The 27,764-nt window shown below is 41.7% G+C and overlaps 3 protein-coding genes and 1 long non-coding RNA gene across 7 annotated transcripts; 1 reads left to right on the forward strand and 3 right to left on the reverse strand.

The window, feature by feature from the left end:
- Positions 1-326: 326 nt before the first annotated feature.
- Positions 327-1,757, reverse strand: LOC110491584 (gap junction beta-3 protein). The gene has a single exon (XM_021565140.2). It carries the CDS (start codon positions 1,452-1,454, stop codon positions 747-749), a length of 708 nt encoding a protein of 235 aa, XP_021420815.1. The 5' UTR covers positions 1,455-1,757; the 3' UTR covers positions 327-746.
- Positions 1,758-2,174: 417 nt separating this feature from the next.
- Positions 2,175-5,974, reverse strand: znf668 (zinc finger protein 668). 2 transcript variants are annotated; one of them, XM_036946470.1, is made up of 2 exons: positions 5,833-5,974; positions 2,175-5,216 (listed from the first exon to the last, which is right to left on the reverse strand). In XM_036946470.1, the coding sequence occupies exon 2, from the start codon at positions 5,188-5,190 to the stop codon at positions 3,217-3,219; it is 1,974 nt and encodes a 657-aa protein (XP_036802365.1). In that variant the 5' UTR covers positions 5,191-5,216; positions 5,833-5,974; the 3' UTR covers positions 2,175-3,216. The 2 variants fall into 2 exon arrangements, with proteins under 2 accessions (XP_036802365.1, XP_021420814.1); XM_021565139.2 differs by having other exon boundaries at positions 2,175-5,214; positions 5,830-5,908.
- Positions 5,975-5,988: 14 nt separating this feature from the next.
- On the forward strand, positions 5,989-15,430 carry znf646 (zinc finger protein 646). 3 transcript variants are annotated; one of them, XM_021565138.2, is made up of 4 exons: positions 5,989-6,128; positions 7,751-10,539; positions 10,935-12,062; positions 12,321-15,430. In XM_021565138.2, exons 2-4 carry the CDS (start codon positions 7,955-7,957, stop codon positions 13,219-13,221), a joined length of 4,614 nt encoding a protein of 1,537 aa, XP_021420813.1. In that variant the 5' UTR covers positions 5,989-6,128; positions 7,751-7,954; the 3' UTR covers positions 13,222-15,430. The 3 variants fall into 3 exon arrangements, with proteins under 3 accessions (XP_021420813.1, XP_021420811.1, XP_021420812.1); XM_021565136.2 differs by lacking the exon at positions 5,989-6,128 and adding an exon at positions 6,210-6,623; XM_021565137.2 differs by lacking the exon at positions 5,989-6,128 and adding an exon at positions 6,210-6,532.
- Positions 15,431-16,934: 1,504 nt separating this feature from the next.
- On the reverse strand, positions 16,935-26,615 carry LOC110491585. Its single transcript, XR_002468852.2, has 5 exons — positions 22,478-26,615; positions 19,543-19,641; positions 19,297-19,440; positions 19,078-19,126; positions 16,935-18,896 (listed from the first exon to the last, which is right to left on the reverse strand). It is a non-coding gene; the product is annotated as an uncharacterized LOC110491585 (long non-coding RNA).
- Between the last annotated feature and the right edge of the window lie 1,149 nt (positions 26,616-27,764).

Here is a 27,764-nt window from a genome sequence, read left to right on the forward strand (position 1 = left end):
CATTCAACTCTTTAACTGTTTGAAAGTCACCTTTGGCCTCAATGGTGAAAACCCTGAGCGGTTTCCTTCTTCTCCGGCAATTGAGTTAGGAAGAATGCCTGTATCTTTGTAGTGACTGGGTGTACTGACACCATCCAAAGTGTAATTAATAACTTTATGCTCAAAGAGATAGAGTCCATGCAACTTATGTGACTTGCCAATCAAAATTTTACACCTGTACATATTTAGACTTGCCCTAACAAGGGGGTTGAACACTTATTGACTCAAGACATTTAATCTTTTAATTTTTTATTAATTTGTCAAATGTTAAAAACATAATTCCACTTTGATATTATGAGGTATTTTGTTTAGGCCAGTGACAAAAAAAATCTACATTTTAAATTCAGGCTGTAACACAACAAAATGTGGAAAAAGTCAAGTGGTGTGAATACTTTCTGAAGGCACTGTATCACTCCTTCTCTAGCTTAGCATGTATTTTCACCCTGACCAGAAAGCACTAGAAATGCCTGACTCAGACACACCATCAGATAGGTGTTTCTACACCCATAAACATAGTTTGAACAGTAAAAACTGCTGCCAAGAATGAAAATGTAGGAAACTTGGACAGATTATTTAGCATTATTAGCCTTTTAAGCTGGCACAGACATGACACATGATTAAAAAAAAATGAAAACAGTAAATCCAATGTTACACCTACACATTACACATTTATAGTTAAAACAGTGCAGTATGGGTTCCCTGCAGGCTTAACATTTACAGAGGTAGTGGAAAATAGAGTACAAACAGAACCAGACAGAAGTTACAATGACCAGGCCTGAAACAGAGGCTAAAGCATAGATAGACATACGTTTCTCTGGTGCCGCCCTCACCAAGCAAATATGTATCTCTGGGCAGATACCTGATTTACACTTGAATGGTCCTTCATCTACTTTAGGTAGGTTCCAGGACAGAAGCACATAGACAAACCAGACCTCCACCATAATACGCAGCACGGTGCTGAGCAGATAGAAGCCCACAGTGCCCCTGTCTTTGTGGAGGTCAATCACCATCTTCCCTGGGGGTTCAGATTCAGGCACACTGACACTCTTCCCCTGGGCCTCCAACTCCCCGGTAGTTTTCCTCTGCCGGGAGCTCCTCTTCTGGGCAGCGGAGCGGAGGTGGGAGGCAAAGAGCTCCATGAGGAGGACAGACATGATGAGGAGGATGAAGAAGAAGTTCCAGGCCACCATGACAGGCTTGTCAAAGTGTTGATTGAAGCAGCCTCGGGTGCACATGTCCTGGGTGGTGTTACAGCTGAAGTCCGAGTCCAGCTTGAACCAGGGCATCTCGGCCACGAACAGAACCACCAGGCGCATGCAGAGGAAGCCAAACCACAGCGAGCGGCACTTGTAGGTGGTGGTGGTGTCCACTGCCGTGCGGAGGATTGGGATGAGCCCTGTTACGATGGCTGCCATTATTTCCGCTCGTCTTTGTTATGAAACTACTGTAGCAGTGATCTAGCAAGAGAAGAAAGGTACCACATCAGGCAATGTATCAAGATAGATGTTCACATATTTGCATTGCAGAGCAATAAACATTTATTTTGTCAGCAATAATATTCAACGTTAAAAGAAATGTTGTAAGATTACAGTAAATATTAAAATCTGGTTACAACTATACTTTAATTTCAAAACATTTCCCTGGTGTATTTGACATAAAGCTGCTGCAATAATAGGAGATGCCAACTTACCGTTAAAAGGAATTTCCATGAACTTCATAGTATGTCAGTTGAAAACCTTTTATAAGGTTGTAAAATGGCATTGTCATCAGCATCAGTGTTACCATGTCTCACCTTTTATTCTGCTGACTCAACCCAATGGTACTTCTCTTTTTTCCTCAGTGACCCTCCCTTTTTAAACTATTGTTTGTATAAAAGTCTGTGTGTAAGGTGTTTTGGTTGAAAATATGGTTCTATTCTCTGTTATCATCATACTTTTGATGATACCATAGGCAACTGTTATATGTATTTGAGTCTAACTGTAATATAATGTTATCATATACCCTCAATGTATGTCATATGTAATTGCATATTATTAGGCATAAAACATGATGATTCTTCTCCAACAGGTCAATTTAGGCATTCAGGTTTTTCATAAAAAGAGCCATTTCACAGGAAAGCAACTTCAGTCCATCAATGCTATTAAGTCAATTGTTTACTTACATATTCCATCGCAAAAATTACGAGAAGTGAATAGAAATCAAAATACCCAACAGTCCATGGGGGGAAAAAAACATGACTTAATATCATGACTCAAACAATGTTATAGCCTATGTTTAGACATAAATGACCTAACCGTGGAATTAAGATTAGTAGTTTAGCCTACACACTAATCAATATACACTGAGTTCACAAAAAATTAAGAACACCTATGATCCCTTATTGATGTCACTTGTTAAATCCACTTTAAATCAGTGAAGATGGAGGGGAGGAGACATGTTAAAGAATGATTTTTAAGCCTTGAGACATGGATTGTGTACGTGTGCCATTCAGAGGGTGAATGGGCAAGACAAAATATTTAAGTTGCCTTTGAACAGAGTATGGTAATAGGTGTGAGGTGTACCGGTTTGTGTCAAGAACTGCAACGCTGCTGGGTTTTTCACTCTCAACAGTTTCTCGTTTGTATCAAGAATGGTCCACCACCCATCATCCAGCCAACTTGACACAACTGTGGGAAGCATTGGAGTCATCATGGGCCAGCATCCCCTGTGAAACGCTTTCGACACCTTGTAGAGTCCATGGCTGACAAATTGAGACTGTTCTGAGGGCAAACGGGGGGGGGGTGCAACTCAATTTAGGAAGGTCTTCCTAATATTTGGTATACTCAGTGTATAGCCTATGACACAAAACAATACATTCTTATGAACAAATCATGACAATGAAATTTGAAATAAGTTGATGACAGATGTCAGGTATCGTATAGTATAAAACATAATGTACGTTATATAGCATAAATAACACATTTTAAATCACAAATACATGTCATCCTACACACAAGACAGTTGAGGGCAATTTAAAGTGAAAAGTCTCATTATTTCAAATTGTTATCAATAGGCTATCAATAACCTTTGTTTAAGGATGGGAATTAAGCTTGTTTTATAACCATACTATTGTTAAAAATATTCAAGGCATCTGGCTGTTGAGTCATAATTCATTCCACACAAACAGTTACAGTCTTTTCAGAGTCGGTCTTCCTTATCGATATACATGGGCGTGGTCTGAAAGGTTACAGGAACAGTCACAGGAATCGTCACCGGTATAGTCAGACAAATTGCACCAGGTTCAAGAGTGGACGAGGAAACTTCAATGGGTGGAGGTGGCGAGGGAAGAGGCTCCGTGTGTGCAATGTGTGTGTCAGAGAGGGGGAAGGTGGGCAGGGGGTCGCGGTGGGTGCGTAAGTGCTTGCGGAGATAGGCGGCAAACAGAAAGGCTTTGCTACAGTGGGGGCAGACGTGGTTGCGGTTGGTCGAGTGGATCCGCTGGTGTTTCCGCAACCCGGCTTTGTTGAGGAAACCTTTGCCGCAGCTGTCGCAGACGTGGGGTCGCGGTTTGGGGTGCATCTTCTCGTGGGCTTGCAGGTCAGACAGCAGTACAAACTCCTCCCGGCAGGTGGCGCACACGTGTGGGCCCATGGGCAGGGGGGCCACGGTGGTGGAAAGAGGGGAAACGGTGTGAAGAGCCTCATGGGCCTGAACCTCCTCCCAGGTCCCAAAGGTGACGTCACAGTGTGAACAGGAAAATTGGGGGAGGGAGGTGTGAGCGAGGAAGACTGCTGCAACTGTCTCGGGTACCGCCTGCTGCGGTAGCAGCGCAGGCCTCTCAGCCAGGTGAGTGCGCTCGTGCTTCCGTAGGCTGGAGGAGACCACGAACGACTTGAAGCACAGGTCACATTTGAATGGGCGCTCGCCAGAGTGCACCCTTCGGTGCTTGTTGAGACTGGAGCGCTCGGCAAAGGACTTGCCGCACTCCGTGCAGGAGAAGGGCCGCAGCCCTGTGTGCACCAGCATGTGACGTCGCAGGTCCCAGGACGCCACAAACGCCTTGTCGCAGCTCTGACACTTGTAGGGCCGCTGCCCGGAGTGCACCCGCTGATGCACGGCCAGGTCGGCAGGCTGCCGGAATCTCTTGGCACACTTATCACAGGGGTAGGGCTTGAACCCTGAATGGGCCCTCTGGTGCCGGCGGAAACTGGAGGGGTCTGAGAACATCTTCCCACACTGCGGGCAGAGGAATGGCTTCTCACCCGAGTGAGTGCGCAGGTGAGACTGATAGGAGGAGAGCTGAGTGAAGCCTTTGCCACACTGCTCACACTGGTAAGGTTTGCTCTGGGAGTGAATGCGGAGGTGACAGGCCAGGGAGGAGGAACGGGAGAAGGCCTTGCCGCAGTCTGAACACAGGTAGGGCTTCTCTCCTGTGTGAGACCGTTCATGGTTCTTCAGGTCTTTCAGCTCAGTGTACGTCTTCCCACACTTATCACAGGAGTAGGGCCGGTGGCCCTGGTGGTTGCGCCTGTGCTTCCGGTAAACAGAGGGGTCGGCAAAGCTCTTCCCGCACTCGGCACAAAAATAGGGCTTCTCCCCCGTGTGAGAGCGCAAGTGCACCTTCAACTTGGACAGAGTGGGGTAGCTCTTGGAGCAATGGGGGCAAGAATATGGCCGCTCGCCGCTGTGCTGCGTCATGTGAATACGCAGGCATATGGCCTGCATGAAGGTCTTGCCACATTCAGTGCAGACAAAAGGCTTCTCCCCTGTATGGGAGCGGCTGTGGTTGCGTAGCTCCGTTGGGGTCTTGTAAGCCTTGTGACACTGATCGCACTGAAAGGGGCGCTGAGCAGAGTGAGAGCGCTGATGCTTGGAGAGCTGGGCTCTGCTGGGGAACGTTTTGCTGCACTGAGAGCATGTGTGCTGTTTTTGCTCCTGCTGCTCCTTACTGTGGGCAGACAGCTTATGGCTCCGGAGAGCCACGGGGCTACTGAAAGCCTCCTGGCAGGCAGAGCATTTGAAAGAATGCTTGGATTTCTTTGGAGGTCTGCCTTTGCCTCTCTTTTTTACAGGGGGCTCCTCTACCTCCAGCTCTATGCTCTCCTCACTCGGTTCAGCAAGGGGGGTGTCTTGCTCTGTAGGTGGTGGGCTGCCAGGCTGGGGAGAGGCCATCCTTTAAGTTATATGCTTGTGATGCTAAGGAAATTAGAATATAAGGAAAAGACATAAGTGAATCTGAAGATGACACATTCAGTCATGCATTTCTTAAACAAGCTTGGGAAATGTTCAGTAGGCAGTAATAATTTTACAATCATAAAATAGTGAGCAGATTGAAACTCAATCCAAGATCATTTATATAATGTTTTCAAATATAATTTGTACTGGCTGAGAGGACATGACAAAGGCACTTGGGTAGCAGTGGGAAACTAGTGAAGCAACGTTTCATTAATAATGTGGAGGGATAAATCTCAAAATGGCTGGCATTAGGACCTCAGGGACAATTAAACTAAACGCTTGTTATAAAAGGAAGTTGGCATGAAAAACATGGATCTCAAATAAATCTAATTTCTTTGAAAAAATAACGTGCGTTTTCCAAGTTAAATTATTACTGGGGCGCATATATCAGGAGACAATAATTCAACAAAAATGGGCAATTGAAGCGATTTTAGCGTACTTGTGCTAAACTCAAAATGGCTGGCTTTAGGACCGGCTGAACAAGCTCATTCGCCCTCTGGGGTCATCCTCGCATGAGATGGCTCCGCATCTGTATTTGGAATAAATGTGTATTATAATATTAAAACGATTGCTTACCTTTTTTATCTTCTTTCGGGCATTCGGGATCAGTTAAAATGTCCAGATATAAAGCCCCAATAACTGCGTTTACAGTGAAGCCCTATGATTGGTGTTGGTGGAGGAGGACGGCTTTAGGACCATGACGAGAGCGCTATTCTCGAGCGTGCAACAGTGCAGCACTTGCGTGGGTCACAATTTCATGTAAATATTAAACGTTGGCTTTATGGATTTTCTCATATTTGACCAACTGTAGTGTATTTTACAGTTAGCAAGTTGTCGGAGAACCGCATGAATGGCTTTATTTTGAAGAACTGCAGGTAAGAGGTGTTCTATTGAGAGGGGAAATAATTAAATAGCACGCTCCTGTTTTGCCAAATGTTTGGATGGATGGTTGATGTCGCGCAGATGGGTTGTTAATTTTTGAATGAGCTAGTGCCTAATTGGGATGGAAAACGTTTTAGCCACCTAAGAAGTGTTTTAAATTTCAGTTTACGTACCAGTCCATCTTATAATTTTACATGACAAATCCACAAATAGTTTTGTAGAGAACGCACAGTTATGTGCGTATGACAGAACGACGAAGGGGGACTTATTTTAGTGGTACACATATCCTGTTTCCTAGCAACAAGAGCAGGAAGAATGTGTAATGGAATGGAATGAAGGAGGAAAAAAAGACAATTGAGGAAGACTTGTCCATTATCAATAACATTTTAGCTTTGTGGTGAGGAAAAACATTGTCCTGGATTTAAATGCCATAGGTTACATCAGAAACTACAGAATATATTTGACAGGACGCACGAATCAAATGGATGGTAAAACAGAGTATCGCTTTTTGCTGCAATGTTTGTTTAGCTAGCTAAGCATGATGATGCTACTTGCTAACGTTACCTAGCAGTTATTGTATCCAGCATTGGATTGCTCGCAAAACAACAGCTTTTCCATAGTGGTGCGTGTTTTGACCTAACGCATGAAATGTAGCTACTGGAATTCAACCATTTGACATTTTAAGTTGTTTTGACCAAGGTATTGTTTTTCCACATTATTGACATAGCTATGCGGCTGGCTGTCGCGCTAGTTAGGTTATTGCTGTGTGTGCTAGCTAGCTAGCCACTTTCAACTTATATCGGACAAAATATTTTTGGGATAGTTTGAGGCCGAGCTAGCAAGCAAGTAACAAACTAGTTAAATTGCTAAATTTAGTCAAATCGGATATGTATACATTTAAATTGCATGTAAATAAGTAAGACAATTGGTAATTCAGTTCACGGTAACGTTAACGACATTTTATGTCGCTAGGCCAAACAGGAAAAGTATTGCTGCTGTACACTGTATGTAGCTGCATCTGGAGAGTTTGTCATGTTGCGTTACTGAACCGATTAACACGATATTTGAGCGGAGTTAAATATATTAGGCCTTGTTTATTAGCCACATTCCAATCTGTGATAAACTACCCTATGGTTCTTCAAAATCCGTAATAATTTGAAGCGGTTTTTTTCAAACCACAACTGTCCAGTTTACAGTAATCTGGTCTACTTCATCTCTAATGTATCATTGCCTGCTTGAATTGTGTACTTCCAGATGAGACACAACCCTGGTTTCAATATTAAGTCTCACACCAAGCCTTTAACATTTTATCATTTAGCAGATGCTCTTGTCCAGAGCGACTTACAGGAGCAATTAGAGTTAAGTTCCTTGCTCAAAGGGCACATCGACAGATGTTTCACCTAATCGGCACGAGGTTTCGTACCGCTCTTAACCGCTAGGCTACCCACTGACCCCTTTAACATGTTGATTAATAATGGCATCCGTAAACTACATTTTGAATAAAAGTTTGTGCCAATTGCATTAGTAGGCCGTGATTATCCCATTGATAAATAAATAATACATTGACTGCATATTATGCCAAATGATCAGTTCTGTTTTACATTTTTTCCCACAGCCCTCATGGTGTACCTGCAGCCTTTCTACCCCATAAATTAAATTCATATTCAATGGAGTGGTACTAAATGATCCAATCACATTATTGTGTTGCCTTCCTATTTGGACCGTACAATAGATAAGCTCTTGTTATACGGAGGAGCTGGGAATCTGATGTATTTTCCCCACAATTGTCTTGCTCAAATATGTGCAGTACTATCCTGTAATGGCTATGCAGGAGCCTGGCAGGACCAAAGGCTTCCCTTGCAAACACTGTGGCACAGTGTGTTCCAACATGCCAAGCCTTCTGGAACACATGGATAGTCACTCCCAGCAAGAGGAAGATCGCAAGTTCAAGTGCGATGAATGTGGGCGGGGTTACAGGCATGCAGGTAGCCTCGCTAACCATAAGAAAACACATGAGTTGGGTTCTTTTCAATGTCCAGTATGTGCTAGGAAGCTCTCAAACCCTCTGGCCCTGAAGAGCCATCTGCGCATCCACACATCTCAGAAGAAGTACTCCTGCATGGATTGCGGGAAGGCCTTTAGGTTAGCTACTCAGTTGGCCACCCATCAAAAGGTCCATCTATCCAGGCAGTCGAAGAGGAGAGCCGGTAGGAGGGCAGCTGCAGAATATTCTCCAATTGAGAATAGAGATGAAATTGAGGATAATGAAGACCTTCATGAGCAGTTGGTCTTTGTGGCTGACCAGCAAGACACAAGGATGGATATTATATCTGATAATGGCCTTCGTCGGGAGGGGGCAGAGATTATCCCCATCTCAGCAAATTACAGTGAAAACCTAGGCTCTGATGAGGCAGGGGATCGACCTTTCAAATGTGATCAGTGTGAAAAGTCATATAGACACCATGGAAGCCTGATAAATCATAAAAAGTCTCACCAAGTAGGGATGTTTGAGTGCCCTATCTGTTTCAAACAGTTCAATAATCTTGCTGCCCTCCATAGTCACCAGAGAACCCATAAGTCCAGAAGTGGGCCAGATACCCGTTCCACGGAAGTCACTTACACAGGCACAGCACAAGAGCAGTTTTCCCCCTCAAACAGGGAGGCTGCTGTACATTTCTGCCACCTGTGTCAAGTGATGTTTCCTAATGATGATGAGTTCCAGGAACACATCCAAATGCATAATTCTTCCTCTATGTCATTTGGGCACATTCAAAGTTCATCTGAGGGTTATCATGGCACTTATGACCATAGTGTCACTCATTCTCCTGACTCAAACTTTCATTCCCCCCCTCTAAACAATACTCCATCGATGGATAATCAGGGGGAGCAGATCAACAATGTTCAAATATACTCTGACCACTCCAGTAACGAATCCATCTTGAACACTCAGCAAGAGCCCTCAATCTTGGATTCTGAGATTTCTGCTGATGATCTAGGGAAGGCAGAACAGTCCTCAGTTACAGAAAATGTTGAGCGCCGCTTCAAGTGCCAGGTCTGTGGCAAAAGCTACCGGCACGCAGGGAGCCTCATCAACCACAAGCGGTCTCATCAGACGGGCATTTATCAGTGTTCCATCTGCCGCAAGACTTACCCACACATGGCTGCCCTCCGCAGCCACATCCGCATCCACAGGGCCCATCCGTCCTCCTTCAACCTCAGCTCTGAAGGAGACTGGCTGTCTACCGAGCCCCTGACACTGGAAAACCAGCAGGCCTGCTTTTCCTCTCAGGATGGTGATGCTAGCAGTATGATGGCGCTCGCTCAGGAGAACAAGGGTGAACACGACAATGGAGGATCATTCCACGAGCAGTATGACTCCACCTTTCCCCAGGAAAGAACGGTGCACCTACCTCACGACGAACACCTGATGGAGAGGCACATGTGCGCCGACTGTGGCGAAACATTTGCAGACATCGCAGGGATCAAGTCTCACATATGCCCCCAGCTACAACAGCAGCAGGAGGCCATGTCAAATGATTGCGACAGTAACCTAACCTTCCAGGACACAAATGGCCAATGCTCCATGGGAAATCCAGGGGATCATATAAAATTCCAGGGACTGAATGGCGGCCCTGGGCATAGGTACTTTGGTGAACACAACTTCCAGGAAGTCATGAATGGGGAGCAGTTAAATGGTGGTGATGGCGAGGAGGATGATGAAGATGATGACGGAGAGCTCTATCAGTGCTCAGTGTGTGGGAACCGCTACACAAGCATGAGGGCTCTGAGGAGTCATCTTCGTGGCCACACTCAATCCCATGACACTCCTACAAGCTCCGGCCCCTCCTCCATGTCCTCCCTTGAGGCTGAAAAAGAGGAGGACCCTGGAGAGAGACAGCAGATGGATGGGGGTCTGATGATCTGCAGTACTTGCGGAGAGAGTTTTGCCAAGAAGCAGGACATGCTTGCCCATCAGCTCTCGCACCATAAAGCACAGGCAGATGACGCTAAACACGTACATATGGACAATAGTAATGAAGCTAGGCACAAAGAGGAAGTTGACAGCATCATCTGTGGAAATTGTGGTACATTTTGCACCAGTTACCATCATCTTGAGACACATCAATGTACAGCAAATGGGCAAAGTGAATCTAGTAATGAGAGAACTGAAATGGGCAACTCTGTCAACCGTAAAGAATTAGGACCCATGAAAGAGGATTTAGACGATGGTGATCGCCAGTACAAGTGTGATCAGTGTGGAAGAGCATACAGACATGCTGGCTCCCTTCTCAACCATAAAAAGTCCCACAAAACGGGAGTATTCCGCTGCATGGTTTGCCAGAAGCGCTTCTACAATCTACTGGCCCTTAAGAACCATCAAAGGACCCACTTTGATGTTAAGAGGTAATTGCTCAACGTAATTGCTAACACAGAAAAAAGTTGTCTTCGACTGATAAGTGTCCATGTAATTTGACATATCATGTATATAACCAGAGAAGCTACATTGTACACATGTGGTAGACCCAATTAATTTGTACTACTACATACCAAGGTTTAGGTTATTACACTGTTATAGTTGAATTTGCCTAAATGCCAACAAATGGTGATTGGACCCTGCCCTAACAGCAAGCATTTTCTTTTACAAGTGCTTACGTACTTGTAGAAGAATCCAAGGATATATTGCCTATAAAATTGCTATTGCCATAGATGTATTTTGTGTCTTGTCATAACTTCATTCATGCTCAAATGTTCTGTGCTTTGTAAACAGGATTATCCTCACTCTTTGTCCCCTCGTCTAGGCATACTTGCAATGAATGTGGGAAGGCATTCAAGATACAGAAGCAGCTATTGAACCACCTAAGAATTCACAAGGAGAACAAGGCCAAAATACAGGAGCTCAACAATCAGATTCAAGCCCTCATGCAGATGAATGGGAGCGGGTCAGAGGGAGGAATGCACTCGTTAAATGCACCTGCCAATCAAGCCGCCACCACCACCCGCAGAAAGCGTAGGCCAACCGTCAACCTAAAGAAACCCAGTGTGGGGGAAGGGGCTCTTACAGCGTCTCAGACTGAGGTCAAATCAGAGGGGGCAGGCGACCCTCGCCCCTACTCCTGTGACCAATGTGGGCGAACGTATCGGCACGCAGGAAGTCTGGTCAACCACAAGAACTCTCACAAGACGGGTGAATACTACTGTTCTGTTTGTAACAACACCTACTCCAACCAACTGGCTATGAAGAACCACCTGCGCATCCACTTCTCAGTTAAAAAACACAGTTGCCAACACTGTGGTAAGGCCTTTCGGGGAAAGAAGCAGTTGTCTAACCATATTTGTGCACACCTCCGAAAGGATATGCCTGGAGGGGTCAGGGGAAGTGGTCGCAGGCGCGCTAGAAACATTAAATGTAAGCAGTGCAGACTGATATTTGTATCTGCAGACCAGCTCACAGCCCATACCTGTGGGTCACTGGCAAACTCATCAGAGGGCAGTGATGGACAAACGAGCATGTCCTTGAAAAAAGAGGAGCGACCATTCACCTGCAACATCTGCAATCGCAGCTACCGCCACGCAGGCAGTCTCCTGAATCATAAAAACACCCATAAGTCCGGCCACTTCAGCTGCACGTTCTGCTCTAAGCCCTTCTCTAACCCCATGGCGTTACGCAACCACACACGAATTCACACACAGAAGAAGAAGCATGTCTGCCTGACCTGCGGGAAGGCGTTTCGGCTGGCCAGTATTCTCCATAACCACCAGAAAGTCCACACCAGGGTGGCCAGCCACTTCAGCTGCCCAGAATGTGGCAAGAGCTTCCAGGGCAAGTCTGGGCTGAAGAGGCACCGCTGCCAGAGCAGGGGTCAGGATGATTCGGCTAAAGCTGGTGACAGCTATCACAGAGATGGTGGTGGAGACAAGTGCTTCATGTGAGTTACTGTCTCATAATCAACTCGTTATGTAAGTCCTACTTCTTCATGGTTGTTATTAGAATGATCACCCTTTTTTTTGTCTTCTCCCTTCTGTTTTCATGGTTTTAATGGCTATTTTTTTGTTTAGTTTTATGGTAAATCTGTAATTATTTCCTCTGTTTATATTCGATTAGTAAAAGCAAGGTTTTCTTTGCCAATTAATGCCCAAGGTAAATTATTTTAATGAACAGGGATTTTAATGTCTCTCTACTGCAGGTGTGACCTGTGTGGACGCTCATACCGCCACTCTGGCTCCCTGCTCAACCATAAAAAGACGCACTCCGAAAACCTCCACCACTGTACCTTGTGCCTCCAGACTTTCCCCGACCCCATCGCCCTCCATGTCCACTCCCAGATGAAGCGCCACTGCTGCCCAGACTGTGGCAAGACCTTCTGTCTCGTCTCCCACCTGCAGAGTCACATGGAGGTGCACTCCAAGGAACGCACCCTGGTCTGCAGTCCCTGCCATCAGAGCTTCCCCAACCCGGCCAGCTACCAGCAACACCAGGACCTGCACCACCGGGCCCAGGGGCATTACCAACAACACAGCATGCAATTGAAGGACAACCTAGGCTGGGGCTCGGAACTGGACCAACCCGTGGGGATCCAGGGCTTGCCCAAGCTGGTACCAGCGTTTGCCCACATGCACGGGGGCATGCCCGACCCTCAGGACCAGCAGGAGAGCAACGAGGCTCACTGCACAGGGGTGAAGAGCCACGTGTGCGAGCACTGCGGCCGCACCTACCGCCACGCCGGCTCCCTCCTCAACCACAAGAACAGCCACAAAACGGGCTCCTTCTTCTGCTCCGTGTGCCAGAAGGAGTTCACTAACCTGATGGCCCTGAAGAACCACAGGCGCATCCACACAGAGCCCAAGCGCTACCAGTGCCTGGAGTGCGGCAAGGCCTTCCGCGTGTCCACCCAGCTCATCTGCCACCGGAGGATGCACACCAAAGAGAAGCCTTTCTCCTGCCTGCTGTGCGACAAGAGCTTCTCCAGCAAGTCAAATCTGCGCCACCACCAAAAGATGCACCAGAGCGGTGCCCAGGTTTATGAGTCCTCCTTCAGCATGGATGCTAACAGTTTCATGGACTTGGACATGGGTTCTTTTCTCTGAGTCGAGTCGGGATTCAAAAGGTGAGGGTTTTCTTCAACCCCTCAGACCATTGTAGAGTGGAATACTTCTTATATTAGTCTCCCCTGGGCCCCTATCAGTAATTGTAAAGTGACGGGTGTTCCTCAAAGCCCCAGTAGAGACAGCGTTTAGTCTTGATGCTGAGCTCTTCAAAGCTGCCTCACAAACGTTTCATTTTTTTTGTTTTGGTCATACACTTTTGGACTCGTGGAAGGAATTCCGATCTTACCTCTAGTAGGGATTGTGACACTAAAAAGTCCCAGATTGGATTGAATGTTTGCACAAAGCCATTGAATCGTTTAGCGCTACAGGAGTGAGGACTATAGGACATGATTTATTTCCTCTTGCTATCTATTACTGTGTTTTGTGCCTCCGTAGGTTAATTTCTCTGCTGTGCTCATCAAAAGTGTGGGCTGTATATTTGCCCTTGAATCCTGTTCAGTGTTGCCATAGGTTAGAGAGATGTGGTCAATTGACCTTTTGTGATGTGGTTTCAATAAGGACAACCCTGTCGCTTTAAAGGAGATGACCTCTAGTCCTACCCAGAGGATGATATCAAAGGTATTTACTGAAATCATGAAATCAAATATGGTTTTAATAATGATAATATTTGGGTTCATGTATGAGGCATTGTATGCTAAATGGACGTATTTAATAATTTATTCCTGTTCTTTTGATTTATTTTTCTGTGTATACTTTGATAGATCACAGTTTTCAATGAATGTTAACATGTAAAGAGAACCTTGACTCTTAAAAAAAAAAAAAAAAAAACTATGTAGCGACTATGGAAATTCCTCAATCTATAATTCCATTATTCTCAATTGGTGCAACTCCAATACAGGTAGGAATGCATAAACCCAGGATAATGGTCCTGCTAGCACTCAGGTTTTTCATCTTTAAAAGGAAAATATCTGACGTGCAAAGCATTGTAGATCATCGGTGTCTGGTTTGGGCATGACTTGTTTCTTTTTTTACATGCGCCATTTCTCACCCATGTCCTGTTAAAATAAGAATTGTAGCCTTTTGTCCATAATCCCCCCCCCCCCCCCCCCCCCCCCCTTTAAAAATTGCATGAATGTTGCAATACCATACGCATGCTTTTGACTTCTCAAACTTTTAAAAACACGTTTGAGTGCTAGTTCTTAGAATATAAGTCAAAAGTGTAGCATTATCGTGGCGTGAAATCCTAGTCTCCTATTTCTTTCATTTTAATGGTTATTTTATTTATGTTGAAATGGTATTATGGATTTTTTTTTTTTTCTTTGAAAAGGTGGAGATGAATCTACGGAATCTTGTTCTAACCACTCACCTATCACAAGCTTTAAGTGTTAGCAAAGTCAATATCGTTGGTTGCTAACTTCAACCATGTTGACCTCAACGTTTATCAAGAAGCAGGTGTTGATGACCACTATTTTGCAAAATGGTTTTGGTGTCTTTGGAATCAGCAATTTCTGGTCATAACTTAACCTTTACATAAACGTGCAATTATCTTTGGTTTACTATTCCTAGCAGAAAAAGTTTAGAAAACAATAAGGTGCCTATCATACACAAAACAGTTATTTTTCACTCACACTGTAATGTCAAATGTTTTGGAAAACACAAGTAGGAAGCAGAGGCCCTTTTTTAGGTTTAAAACAACGGAGGGCCTTTGTTTGAGGGTGTTGTATCAGTACACCACAAGGTGTTTTTCTTCTGCTTTCTTTATGCCTTGTATTTCATATATTATGAATTGTAAATATTTTTGGGACCGGTAAGGTGTATAAAATACCTCATCAAAGAGCCTTGCCAATTCCTGAAACTGATATTTAAAGCTATCACAGTTTATTTAAGAGTAATTATAGCATATAGCTACAATACACTGTAATAATTACAACTTTTATAGTTCTCTAGGCCTGTATCATGAGCACATTGTTAATAAGGCGTCAGCTCCCAACACCTCATTCTAATTGCACGTGAGCAGTCGAGATGCATGCAAGTTGTTCTCCCCATTCTACCAATATTGTAAGCAATAGGTTGCCATTTTAGAAATGTTTAGTGCTCATTTTGCCAATACATGTTATTTTAGTAAGTTCACATCTTGTGGTTAACATTTTTTTTTTCTCATTGTTGTGTATCAGACATGCTTGTCCACTGGGTCAAATTATATTACTTGATTCAGAAGACAAACCACATGGCCATCCTGACACAGAGATTCTACAACTCACACAAAAGGTTACTGCAGAAGTCAGAACTACTGTACACTTAGAATAGCTTGCATGGTGATGGCAGACTTACCAACATCTAAACAGAGACCGTCTTTTTTTTTTTTTGTGTGTTATTTGAATTGGCAATAAATACATTATGGTTCATTTCTGTAATTCGGCTCTCATACCCTAATTACATGAAATTGCAACATGTATTTTTAAGCCGTGAACATTTGAAATGGTCTGCATGTAGAGAATGTTGCCAGTTGATCTCCGTTTAAACCTTGCAAGCGGAAAGGTGTCAGATTTACTATGATCTCTTCTGGCACTTGTTAATGTACGCCTCATTTTGTGACATGACTACATGTGTCATGTGCATCTCCCACAGTTTTGTCAATATTTTAAATGAAACATTAGCTGGGTTCTCTGTACATTCATAGCAAGAATGTCCTTTACATGAAGTTACTGTTAAATTGGCTATAGTATAATTAAAAAGCATATGCCACATTTGATTTGAATTTAGTGTTTGAAAACTCAAGTCTGAAATATTTTATTTATATAACCTTGTATATATTTTGTCACTTTGAGATGTAGATTTTTACTTCCTTGTTAGTACTATGAACTTAGCTAATTAGAAACTTAACAAATCACTTATTCAAATTAAATGACTTAAAATATGTTGTGTTGGTCATTTTTTTGAGTTCATGTCCTTTTCAAACTTGGTTTTAAACAAGTTTATTTTTATGAAGAACCTGGTTCCAAACCAACACCTGTCTCTTACACACAATAGTACCTGGTTCCAAAACGTACTGCTTCCTACACACAATAGTACCTGGTTCCAAACCAAGGCCTGTCTCATACACAATAGTACCTGGTTCCAAACCAAAGCCTCTATCCATGCAACACAGTACATGGTTGTAGTGCAAAATGTGTGCATTTGGACAGTTGTTGAACAACTTTGCGAGATTCAATCCGTAGAGCAGAGTGTTCGTGTTATAGCACAATTTAAATGTAAAGGTCATTTCAGATTGAGTTGACATATGCAACGTTTACGGTGAAGGTGACTGCGGGATTATTGCCTTTAAATTTCAATCGTGCTATAGCGTGGCTCTTCTGCGCTACGGATTGAATCTAAGGCCATAAAGTTTATACATCAACAAATCTATGGGATTCATAATTTTATTCTATATAACACAAAAGTCAGTTCATTTGTAACAATGCTTATTACTACACTAACTCATGTACACAACCCAAACAGACGAAAAGTACATTCACTAGGGCAATATTCAATCCAAATACGGAAGTTTAGCGTTGAAATTTAAAGGCTATGTTTCCGCGTCAGCGGAGACTGCATTCATGGTAAATGCTGCATATGACGGCTCAATCTGAAATGACCTTTACACTGCCATTGACCTTTACCACTTCACCGATAGATTGAATGGAGCCCTAAATGATTGCTCAGTAACAAATCTAATTGGTCAGCTGGTGTCAGAGGTTTTACAAACAACTTTACAGGTGTCCCTTCGTCAGTATTTATTCATACATTTAGCTGTTACCACATAAACATTAGAAAATATATAATTCTAAATAAATATATATGAAAACAATATCTGTATAAAAATTGTCCAATGACCCTTTTCTTGCTGCTGGTATACATATCCACTTAATATTGATAAGAAAGTAATATTGTCAGTAATATGAATTAAGTCATATTCAGCCACCCACATTATCCTGACACACAAGCCCTAAAATTGTGCTCTGAGTTAGTTTGAAGATGAGTACACAGTTATACCATGGTTATACATTTCAATAGGGTTCAGTTTGTTTTTCCCTAAATTGCAATGTTCCTTCCTGGGTTGGCAGTCAGTGTCTAATAGTGTTAAAAAAAAAATGTCACACAAGCATTGACTCATCTCCATTGTTTCAACTGTGGAGAGCACAACGCTAAGGCTTCCCTATTTGTCCATCGGGAATGGATTTAATTGTAAAAATAAGAAAAAAACAGTATAAACTATACCAGGGATTGGCAACAGGTGGAAGGGCTTAGTCAGGGTCTCAACTTACTGTTGAGAGTTAGAATAGGAGAATACACAAGGTGCCATTTAGAAATTTGGTTGTGCATCAGCAGTTTTTCTTGTTCCTCAATTAGTCCATGTCAGCTAACATTTTTTAGATTGGTAAATTAGTCTAGTGCTCAGCCATCTAAACTTGTAGTAATCGTGGTCAAATTACCACCCAGGGGGGGGGGGGGGGCATTGATTTTGTTAGTCAGTCTCAGTTAGATATAATTAAAACTGCAAACATTTCTCTCCACCATATTGCGAGATGTGTAGAATTGGGTGGCGGCACAACAGTGGCCCCTCATGATGTGTTCAGATTTTTTTTGTGGCCCCCACCCCCATCAAAGTTGCCCATCCCTGAACTATACAAACACATTCCCACAGGATTCTGGACCACCTTGAACTTTTCCATCACGACAGTTTGCAAGCCCCTGTGTTATACTACTTATCCTGCATACACACATACTACAGTATAATGGTTAAATGACCTATGTAAGAATGTCCAATACGCAGTTTCATAATCAGTTCACTTATTTTCCCCTTTGCCTCTTTTGATTGGAAGATCCTAGAGAGTACAGTGCACGATACTGTTAAAATAATTCTACTCCTTTAAAAATGATGAGTTAAAAAACAACTAGCTCTAAGTGCATATAGTTCCTACATGGAAACACAGACTGGATAAATTGCCCTAAAAGTACATTCAAATTGCCAAAATGTGCCCAACATGAATTTATAATCTAACATTTCCCTTTTACTTTTCATTATCACGAGGATGTTAAATGGAAACGTTACTCTTATAGAAGTAGAGTATGTGAAACCTGGCCCAGGAAGCACGATTGTGCTGTATTCACTTTTGTCCTGCTGATGGCAAGTCGAGGCAGTTCGGTAGTTGGTATTCGTCCTAATAAGCTACAATAAAACAACAGGTGTTCAAGCATTGACAGAAACGGTTGGAAATCCACATCATTCAAGATGTGTCTCATGTTCACTACTGTTTTTTAAACTACTTATGGATTGAACAACTTACTTATCGATAGATAGATTATTGGAATATCTAGACAAGCTCAACCTAGCATCACTACTCAAAGGCCATCATTTCATTTCAAAAAGAGCTGTGAGAGATACTCTTTACTAACTACATTGTCTTACTCAGAGTACAGTCTGACTGCAGACAAGGTAGGGGATTGACAGCGCTTGTTAACACAGTTCTTTGTGAGAGCTCCGTTCCGTAACACACTGAGTGTATGTGAACACATCTTTACTAACAGTATAATAAATTAAATGGTCAAACTCCACTCAAATAATACCCTGTGGTCAGAGTATTATCCATAGTACAAAAAATGATTCTGTTTCGGTTGGTCATCCAAAGATGTTCCCTTGGTTCTGTCACATCAATGTCAGAAGGAAGATGAGGCTGAGGAAGTAATGAGAGATTTGTTAGTTAATTCCCTCTGAACATCCCCATTATTTCAAAACATAATTACACCTCGTACAGAAATATTGACATACACTTATGTAGGCTACTTCCATATGTAATTATGCATAATAATTGACAGCCGTTATCACATCAACACATTTGAGGAACGCGCACTTACTGAAATGTTTACGCTTGGTAAAGAGGTCCCGTTGTCTCTTCAATGGGTTCTGCAGAACAAGAAGACGATGCTGATGTTCTTTCATGTATTTTCACCAGAACCCAAAGAGGTCAATGTGTCTTAATGCTACAGACATATGTGTGCCTCTATCATTGTGCTACAATACGTTTCATGACTGACAATGTTAGTTTATCATGAGATGGTAGCCGTGAGCCCTACCACGGAGGGGCCTCTTCTGTGCCTTGCGTCGATGCACCATGACTCCAATGATCAATACTGCAGCGACCAGAATAACTGCCAGCACAGAGAAGCTGGAAATGGCTGCCAGTCTCCAGACATCAGATCTTTCCTTGGTAAATGTGCCTGAAAGGGGACATATTGGTCGAAGGCATACAATTAAGCATGGGCATGATTTAGTTGTAGGATATAAAGGTTGAATGTTCCTTAGCTAAGGATTTGACTTACAAGTGTTACACGAAGGGGTCTTTGGATACTGCTTGCACGATGAGCAGGATACGCATTGGTCTATGTCCGAACTCCAGAACTCTGAACTACTGCATAGGTCTGTGAGGAAAAACATCAAATGGAGAGACAATGCTTAATTCTCTTACAGCTTTTACCCGTTTGAATGACAACAATTTGTGACTCAATTTGCTCATTGGGAAATGTTCCTCTACCTCACCAAAACAAATGAACTATTGGAAGAGAGAGAACAACGGATCTGCCTGAATAGTCTTTAGACAGCAACCTAAATATGATTTATCTTATTGTAGATGTTTTTACAACCTGACAATAAAAAGGTATGCACTTAGTCCGCGGTCTGAGAAAGGAATTGTTTTTGCCCAATGATAAAGAAATCGTATGACATCAAGTCCAAAGAAATAGAGAAGATCCGAGAAACTGTGCTTCCTCTTCTTATGAAATGAGTTGGGGAATTCCTTTGATTTTCTCGTACTGATGCACTTAATATGCAAATCAACATTACTCATTGGCTTTGCGTGCACAAGCATGGTGAGACGCTGTGTGTGAATGGCAGGATGTGTGTTATCAAGATGAGGTTCTGACACATTGTTTTGGTGTGTTTGACTTCTAGAGAAGGTGTGGTGAGACTGGGAGTAAACATTACCATAACAGCAGTGAACTGACAGACATACAAGACACAGACTGGATAGAAAATGTCTACAGTGTGTCCCCTGAGAGACACTACACCGGAAACCTCATATCCTTTTAGAGAACCCACAGACAGCAGTACCAGACTTATTTCGAAGGGGCATGTGTCAATTTATATCTAAGGTGATTAAGTACGGAATAAAGGGTCTGCAATGTTAATTCCACCCGGTAAAGAATAAAGCCTGATGGTAAATTCAATGTAGTGATCACAGCACTTAACATAGTTCATGTGATGAAAAACCTGTTACTTTACAGAGTTAGGGTTACTCTGACACTGCTTGTCAGGTTTGACATCTCCACGTCAATAGCTTCACTCATTGAAGTGATGTAGAGTATCAATGCGATAAAGCCTACAGTTTCCTCTTCCTTGAGCTCGAAGGCCACACAAGTGGTTAGAGGTCTAGCCAGTGATTTGTGACTTTGTCGTTCAGCATATAAACCACATGGACAATGTACTTTGAGAAAATGGTTTGTTACCGGACCAAATCTGAACCAATCATAGACGTTTATGTTTTACAGTAGAGTACAGTACAATAGAGTAAAGAGAAGTATAGTACAGTACAGTAGAGCACAGAGTAGAGGACACTATAATGTACTGTACTGAACTATACTTTACTGTACTGTATTGTACTGTACTTTACTGTGCTGTACTGTGATGTCCAAACTTGTGAAACATGGACGTCTATGATTGGTTCAGATTTGGTCTGGTCCGGACCAACCAAATTGGGTCTTGTTTGGGGGCGGATCTTTTTAGAATAATAGCTAGTGTGTAGAATATTACCCATATATGCCACGGATGATATTGCGTATTTCTACCTTTGTGTACCTTTTTCAGGATACATCAACATGAAGAGAATGCATAATTCTGCATTTCTGTGTAGTACAGAGCCATGATATAAATCCATTACCATAATTCTGTTAACGGGTGTAAATCCACTTCACTTACTAAAGTTTAATAACCAAAATAGTTTTTTTCTAACTCAAGGTGTCATGTAATAGCTGATACCCCATTCGCTCTGCAGATATCTTTGAATCTTAATTCAGGGCAGATATTTAACAGTTTCTGGAAAATTTGGTCGCATAAAAAAACGGAGGGAAATTTTGCCGCAATTCTGTTACCAAACTTTGCATCTGCACAGTTCTTCCAGTAAATGTGTTGTTGTGAAATGTTGTATGTAAATGGTTCAATGTACAATGTTGTCCTTGTGCATCAACGGCTTTTGCTTGGCATACATTTGAAAGTGAAAAAATCAGCGTCGGAGTGGTGTTCCGTGGAATTGCCCATCAGCTGCTTTGAAACTAAATGAAACAATAGCATAAAGGTCAGAACTGAGTGGCACAATGATGTAAGACAAAAAGGTGTGCAGGAAATTGGAGACAAGTCAACACTTGCCTTAAATCTACAGTATCAAACAATCAGTTGGAGTTTCCATGGTAAAATACTATTCATGAAGAAGCAGATTGTGCATGTTATCGGGAATTGCTGTGGATTTCTCATCTGTGTCTGACTTCCAGGACTGGTAATGATAAAATTGATGTGTGAACATAAGCAATCAACACATTTTGGGTGACAGCATCACCACCTGCAAAATCCTAAATTCACCCGTGGGGCCTGGATGAAACCCCATTTCAGCATTAGCTATATTGTTGCCCTGGTCAATAACGAAAAAGTCTCACATGCATTTAAGACATAACACAGTTTTGTCTGATGTCCACTCAGCAATAAGAGCCACCCTAGAAAATAACCTCAATAAAGGAATTATTTTTGTGCTGGGAATGGGAAGAATTATATTGTCAAGAGTCCACAATTTTACTTTACTTTTACCCCTCAAGGAAGGAAAGAAATTATAATGATTTGCCAACTATAAGTGTCCCCATCAATCAGGTCTGTCCTTTTCACCCATGGGCATGGACGGAGTGAAATAAGGCGATTGGAATGCGGAACCGGTGAGAAGGCAGCTGGTAGAGGAAGCAACTCCATAAGCAACCCTTTCTTTTATCAGACTCCATTTGAGTAGCCATGCGATGATTCCATGATGGTCAATGAAACACGAATTCCCATGCGATTAAAAGTTTGATGAAATAACGTCTCTTCGCATTTAAAATATAGTATTGAGATCGAAAAGTATATAAGCATTTGTCTTTGCGTTACATAGATCAAAAGATAATACTTAATATGATTCAAGTTTATCTATATCCATACAAGTTCAATTAAACATATTTTACTTACTTTGTTGCCCGTTCGCGCCGTTTAGGTTCGCTACAGTCGCAATGACAAGTCCACAAAGCGCACAGATAATGTTTGAAGCCATGTTTCTTGTATAAACGAAATTCCCGAAAGTTCATCTGATGAAAAGCCCGTTTTGTTTTTCACCATGGAAAAGCTAGCCTCACAATGAGTCACCCGGAGTAGTCTGAGCCTTGTTTTAATAGAGTACACACCCACGCTAACAGTTCAACTCCTATGAGTCATTTCCTATGTACTGTACTCACATTCTGAGTACTGCCGTCCGGACAGGCAGGAAACTTTAGAATGATAAAACATTTTACTTTCGTTTATTGTAGTAAAGCGAAAAATGTCAATGATCATTCACAATATGTATATTTGAACCAGCAGAACTAAAATACCATGACCGCACCCTTTTTGATTTTCCCTTAGCCAACTTCGGAGTGCAAAGTCTGTAAAGATCTGGAATTAATTGTGTTCTCATTGTTATTACCACGCCTGTCACGTCATTCACTGAGCACTGCCAAAAAATACAAGTATCCGGCAGTTGCATATGGATCCCATAAGCAGTGAAGAAAAGCACTTTACACTGGGGTTGAATACGTTCAGGGTTGTTTAAAACTTCACAGAAGAGGAACTTTTGTGATGCAAAGTGGTATTTTTCTGAGAAACACTACAGGGACATTAATACAATTACATAGGGGGATTCTCATCTTGGTTCACATTAGTAGGTTCTGGAACTGTTTGTGTTTTTTTCTTTTTTACTTAATTTATTTTTATTTTTTATCTCACCATCTCATATTTGTTGTATACATGTATGGTATATATTATTTTGTGTGGTTGTATGCAAATGTAACACTTGACTGTCAAAGGAGCTTTTTTTTTTTTATCATCCTCAGAAAGGAGCAACATCTGTAAAAACACAACGCAAAACCCCTCCTCCTATATACAGTATTGGGCAACCAAATGTTAGGCGCACAAGTGGGAACTGCAACACTCACAGACTCGTGTACATTTGATACTTCTGCTTTTTTTAGCAAGATCAAATGCTTTCCCATTATTGACCTCCCCAAAATGTTGAGAAGAGGTCAGAAAACCCTAAGATGAGGAAATGTATTCAACATTCAACTCATGATGCACAAGTTCAAGTTTTTACTAGGAAAACAACTTCTACACTGTGAAATACAAAATGATCACTAGTATGTTCCGAATGACATGTATGTTCATATCACACAATCAGAGCCCACACACTCTACTCATTTATACCAATCCCAATACCCAGACACAACATTACATCAAAATATTATAGAGGTCTTATTTTGAACCAATACATAACATGTTTTTTGCCATTGACTTTAGATCACCAGAGTCTCACTGTGGTTTTTTGAGGCCAGTTATGATTTTAGTTCTCACAGGAGCGAACTTCAAACGCATTACCAAGCTCTCATTATACTGTTAACATCATCAGAACAGAGGAAATGGTGTTCAGAGGTTCCATTAAAGGCTTATTATATGGTTGTAACAGATGTTTTGTGACTAATGTACAAGTAAACTTTAACAAAGTAGTCTTGGAGGACTTGGATGGGACAGCCCACTTAGTATGACACTCATGAGCTGACTATTCCACTGAAATGATGTCATCAGGAATGAGGCACTAAAACCTGCAGATGTTGTGTGTGACTGAGTCACTAGGTGGTAGCAACAGGATTGGTCATAACTGGCTTAACACACGAAGATCTAGCCCAAGGTGATCCTTAACACTCCTTTCTGTGCTGATTCTGAGACAAACTAAAAACGGCCTACTTTGTGTCGAATGATTCCTATTGACAATAGTGAGGCTTGACTTTCAGATTGTCCGGGGCAAGTAAATAAATGTGTCAGACAAGAAGAAGATGTTGTGTTAAAAAAAGACATGTAAAAATAATAATCACAAGATCAACAAAAATCATTTGAATAAGAATGTGCTTTTGAGCAGATCTATCTGTGCCACATGTGCAAATGTGTTGATATTCCTTGCTGGTTAGGGAGTTATTTGCCCAGTTATATAATTGTTGGTCAGCACACAGGTACGGTCATGATAATCCTGGAAATGTAATGTTGTGCACATCAATCACCTGCATGTGTGCCAATGTGCTTGGGCCCGAGGAGAGACAGAGAAACATTGAAGCGTTTGTAATTAACTAAGCTTAACCAAAAAAGCAGCATTTTCTAATCATCCTACAGGTTCTTGCAGGTCATTTTTATCTATCAGAAAGACCTTTATTTGCCAAATAACCGAGATGAGCTCTATTTCAAAATATAACTTTTCCCAACCAAAAACGCTGTTCCATGCACTCCACACAGAGTACTGGAGGTAGCATAGCCGAGGCTACTAAGCAACAACTTCTAAGTAATAAAATAAAACTGAAAATATTTTACTCTGTTCTTTTGAAATACATTTTCTTTGTCACTTTTTTTTCTTAAAAAGTTCCAATTCAGCCATGTTTATATCAACATCAAATCATTTCTGGATAACAAGTACCTTACTGTAACAGTTTTCCATTAAAATGAACAACAATATTTTTTCGCAAAAAACTTTCTCAAGCAAGATTTTTTGTTAATTAAGACTGTCTGGGAGTGGTCTAAGTGGGGAGGGAACAATGTGGGAGTGGTCTAAGTAGTGGGGAGGGAACAACATGGGAGTGGTCTAAGTGGGGAGGGAACAATGTGGGAGTGGTCTAAGTGGGGCAGGAACTGCTATTATTAGCAGAGGTTTGGAACTCTTTGTTATTGATTTATTAACCAATTTCCCACCTGGTGATGTCACCAGGCAAGCAGAAACTCCCACTCTTGCAAACAGACTGATTTGAAGGTCCTGTGTATATTGTATTTTCAAGCAGGAACTATCAGAAAATAAAACTTATCAATTTTGTTCACACTTTTACAGTGTTTGTTTCATCAACTGTTGTACAATGATACAAAACACAGGAAAAACACAATTTGGACTGCACCGCGCTGTATAAGACCTTCCAAAACGTACTTATAATGGATTTCTGTGTGATGACAACACTTCAATTGTGGTGCTTTGTGGTTTTTTCCCCCTCATTTTTACAGATAGCCTACAGTAAAATAAATGAATGAAAATGCTACAGTGTTCTTAAAAAATAAAATAAAAAACTCAGTCTAATGTTAGCAAAGACCTTCATAAACACAACCAAATGATTATTTTGGGGATAGCATATCTGAAATGTATTTATTATTGGAAGTTGAGGAATAAATCTAACACCATTGGAACACCACCTCTTCCTCCACATTTATTGGATTGGTTGAACAGTGCGGTCAATAAACCTCCACTGAAACCTGAATATTTCAGCCTTACAATGTTATAAACATGTCTTCGTTAGTTACCGTTCTTTTAAGAAACCTACTGTAGCCATTTGATTCCCGATTCATTAAATTAGTCAATTATTTATTAAAGACAAAAAGTATTCGGTTGGAATTGTAACTGTGCAATATTTTGGGGGGCTATTTAAGGGTTGCCAATCATCCTCCAGGTGCATCTAAAAGGGGCAGTGTTCTATTTTGAGACAGGCTTGAATATGCAAAGAAGCCCATAATGCAGAGGGTAGCCTACATTTGTCTGATTCTCTATACGGTAGCAACAATGGTCATTTTTATATTGTAAAGTGGTTCCTTGAATCATACGACAATTTTAAGTATCACTCTTTGGTGACTTGAGCTTTCTGACCAAAAAAAAAAACAAATCTGTCCTACTTGTCTGAAGGACAAGTGGCAATTTTTTTTTTTATGTCAAAGCCCTGCAGTATTATCTGGTGAAATCTCTGCACAGGAACATAACGTGATCGTTACGATAATGAAAGAAAGTCCATTTTTACTGAATTGAGTCGCATTTGTATACAACTCAACTAGACTTGCATCCAGAGATTGAATCTCAATTCTTCAGAGTGGTCTTTTCTTAGAATACTGGAAACAAGCACATATACAGGTGTTTGTCAAGGACGATTCTGGGGAAGTCAATGTACACTACCGTTCAAAAGTTTGGGGTCACTTTGAAATGTTTTTTTAAAGGAAAATCACATTTTTTGTCCATTCAAATAACATCAAATTGCTCAGAAATACAGTACAGACATTGTTAATGTTGTAAATTACTATTGTAGCTGGACGCATTAGTGTCTAGTTTGAGAAACAGACAAGTCCTCAACTGGCAGCTTCTTTAAATAGTGCCAGCAAAACACCAGTCTCAACAGCAACAGTGAAGAGGCGACTCTGGGATGCTGACCTTCTAGGCAGTTTCTCTGTCCAGTGTCTGTGTTCTTTTGCCATCTTAATATTTTATTTTTATTGGCCAGTCTGAGATATGGCTTTTTCTTTGCAACTCTGCCTAGAAGGCCAGCATTCCGGAGTCGCCTCGTCACTGTTGACATAGAGACTGGTGTTTTGCGGGCACTATTTAATGAAGCTGCCAGTTGAGGACTTGTGAGGCATCTGTATCTCAAACTAGACACTCTAATGTACTTGTCCTCTTGCTCAGTTGTGCACCGGGGACTCACACTCCCATTTCTATTCTGGTTAGAGCCAGTTTGCAATGTTCTGTGATGGGAGTAGTATACAGCGCTGTACGAGATCTTCAGTTTCTTGGCAATTTCTCGCATGGAATAGCCTTCATTTCTCAGAACAAGAATAGACTGACGAGTTTCAGAAGAAAGGTAATTGTTTCTGGCCAGTTTGAGCCTGTAATCGAACCCACAAATGCTGATGCTGCAGATACTCAACTAGTCTAAAGGCCAGTTTTATTGCTTCTTTAAGCAAAACAACAGTTTTCAGCTGTGCTAACATAATTGCAAAAGGGTTTTCTAATGACCAATTAGCGTTTAAAAATGATACACTTGGATTAACTAACACAACGTGCCATTGGAACACAGGAGTGATGGTTGCTGGTAATGGGCCTCTGTACGCCTATGTAGATATTACATAATCATTTTTTATTCTTTTTAAAATCAGCTGTTTCCAGCTACAATAGTAATTTACAACATTAACAATATGTACACTATTTCTGATCAATTTGATGTTATTTTAAAATGGACAAAAAAAAATATGCTTGCCTTTCAAAAAACAAGGACATTTCTAAGTGACCCCCAACTTTTAACGGTAGTGTAAACAAATCATACAGGGCCACGACAACGACCTAGTTAAAAGTTAATTACCACATGGGCAAGACCTGATCAAAAACAAAGATGTGACAGAAAAACAAAAACAGAGTATCCAGAAGTATGAATACCTTGGTATGTGC

This window comes from Oncorhynchus mykiss, chromosome 16, assembly GCF_013265735.2.
Source record: "Oncorhynchus mykiss isolate Arlee chromosome 16, USDA_OmykA_1.1, whole genome shotgun sequence".
Classification (NCBI taxonomy): domain Eukaryota; kingdom Metazoa; phylum Chordata; class Actinopteri; order Salmoniformes; family Salmonidae; genus Oncorhynchus; species Oncorhynchus mykiss.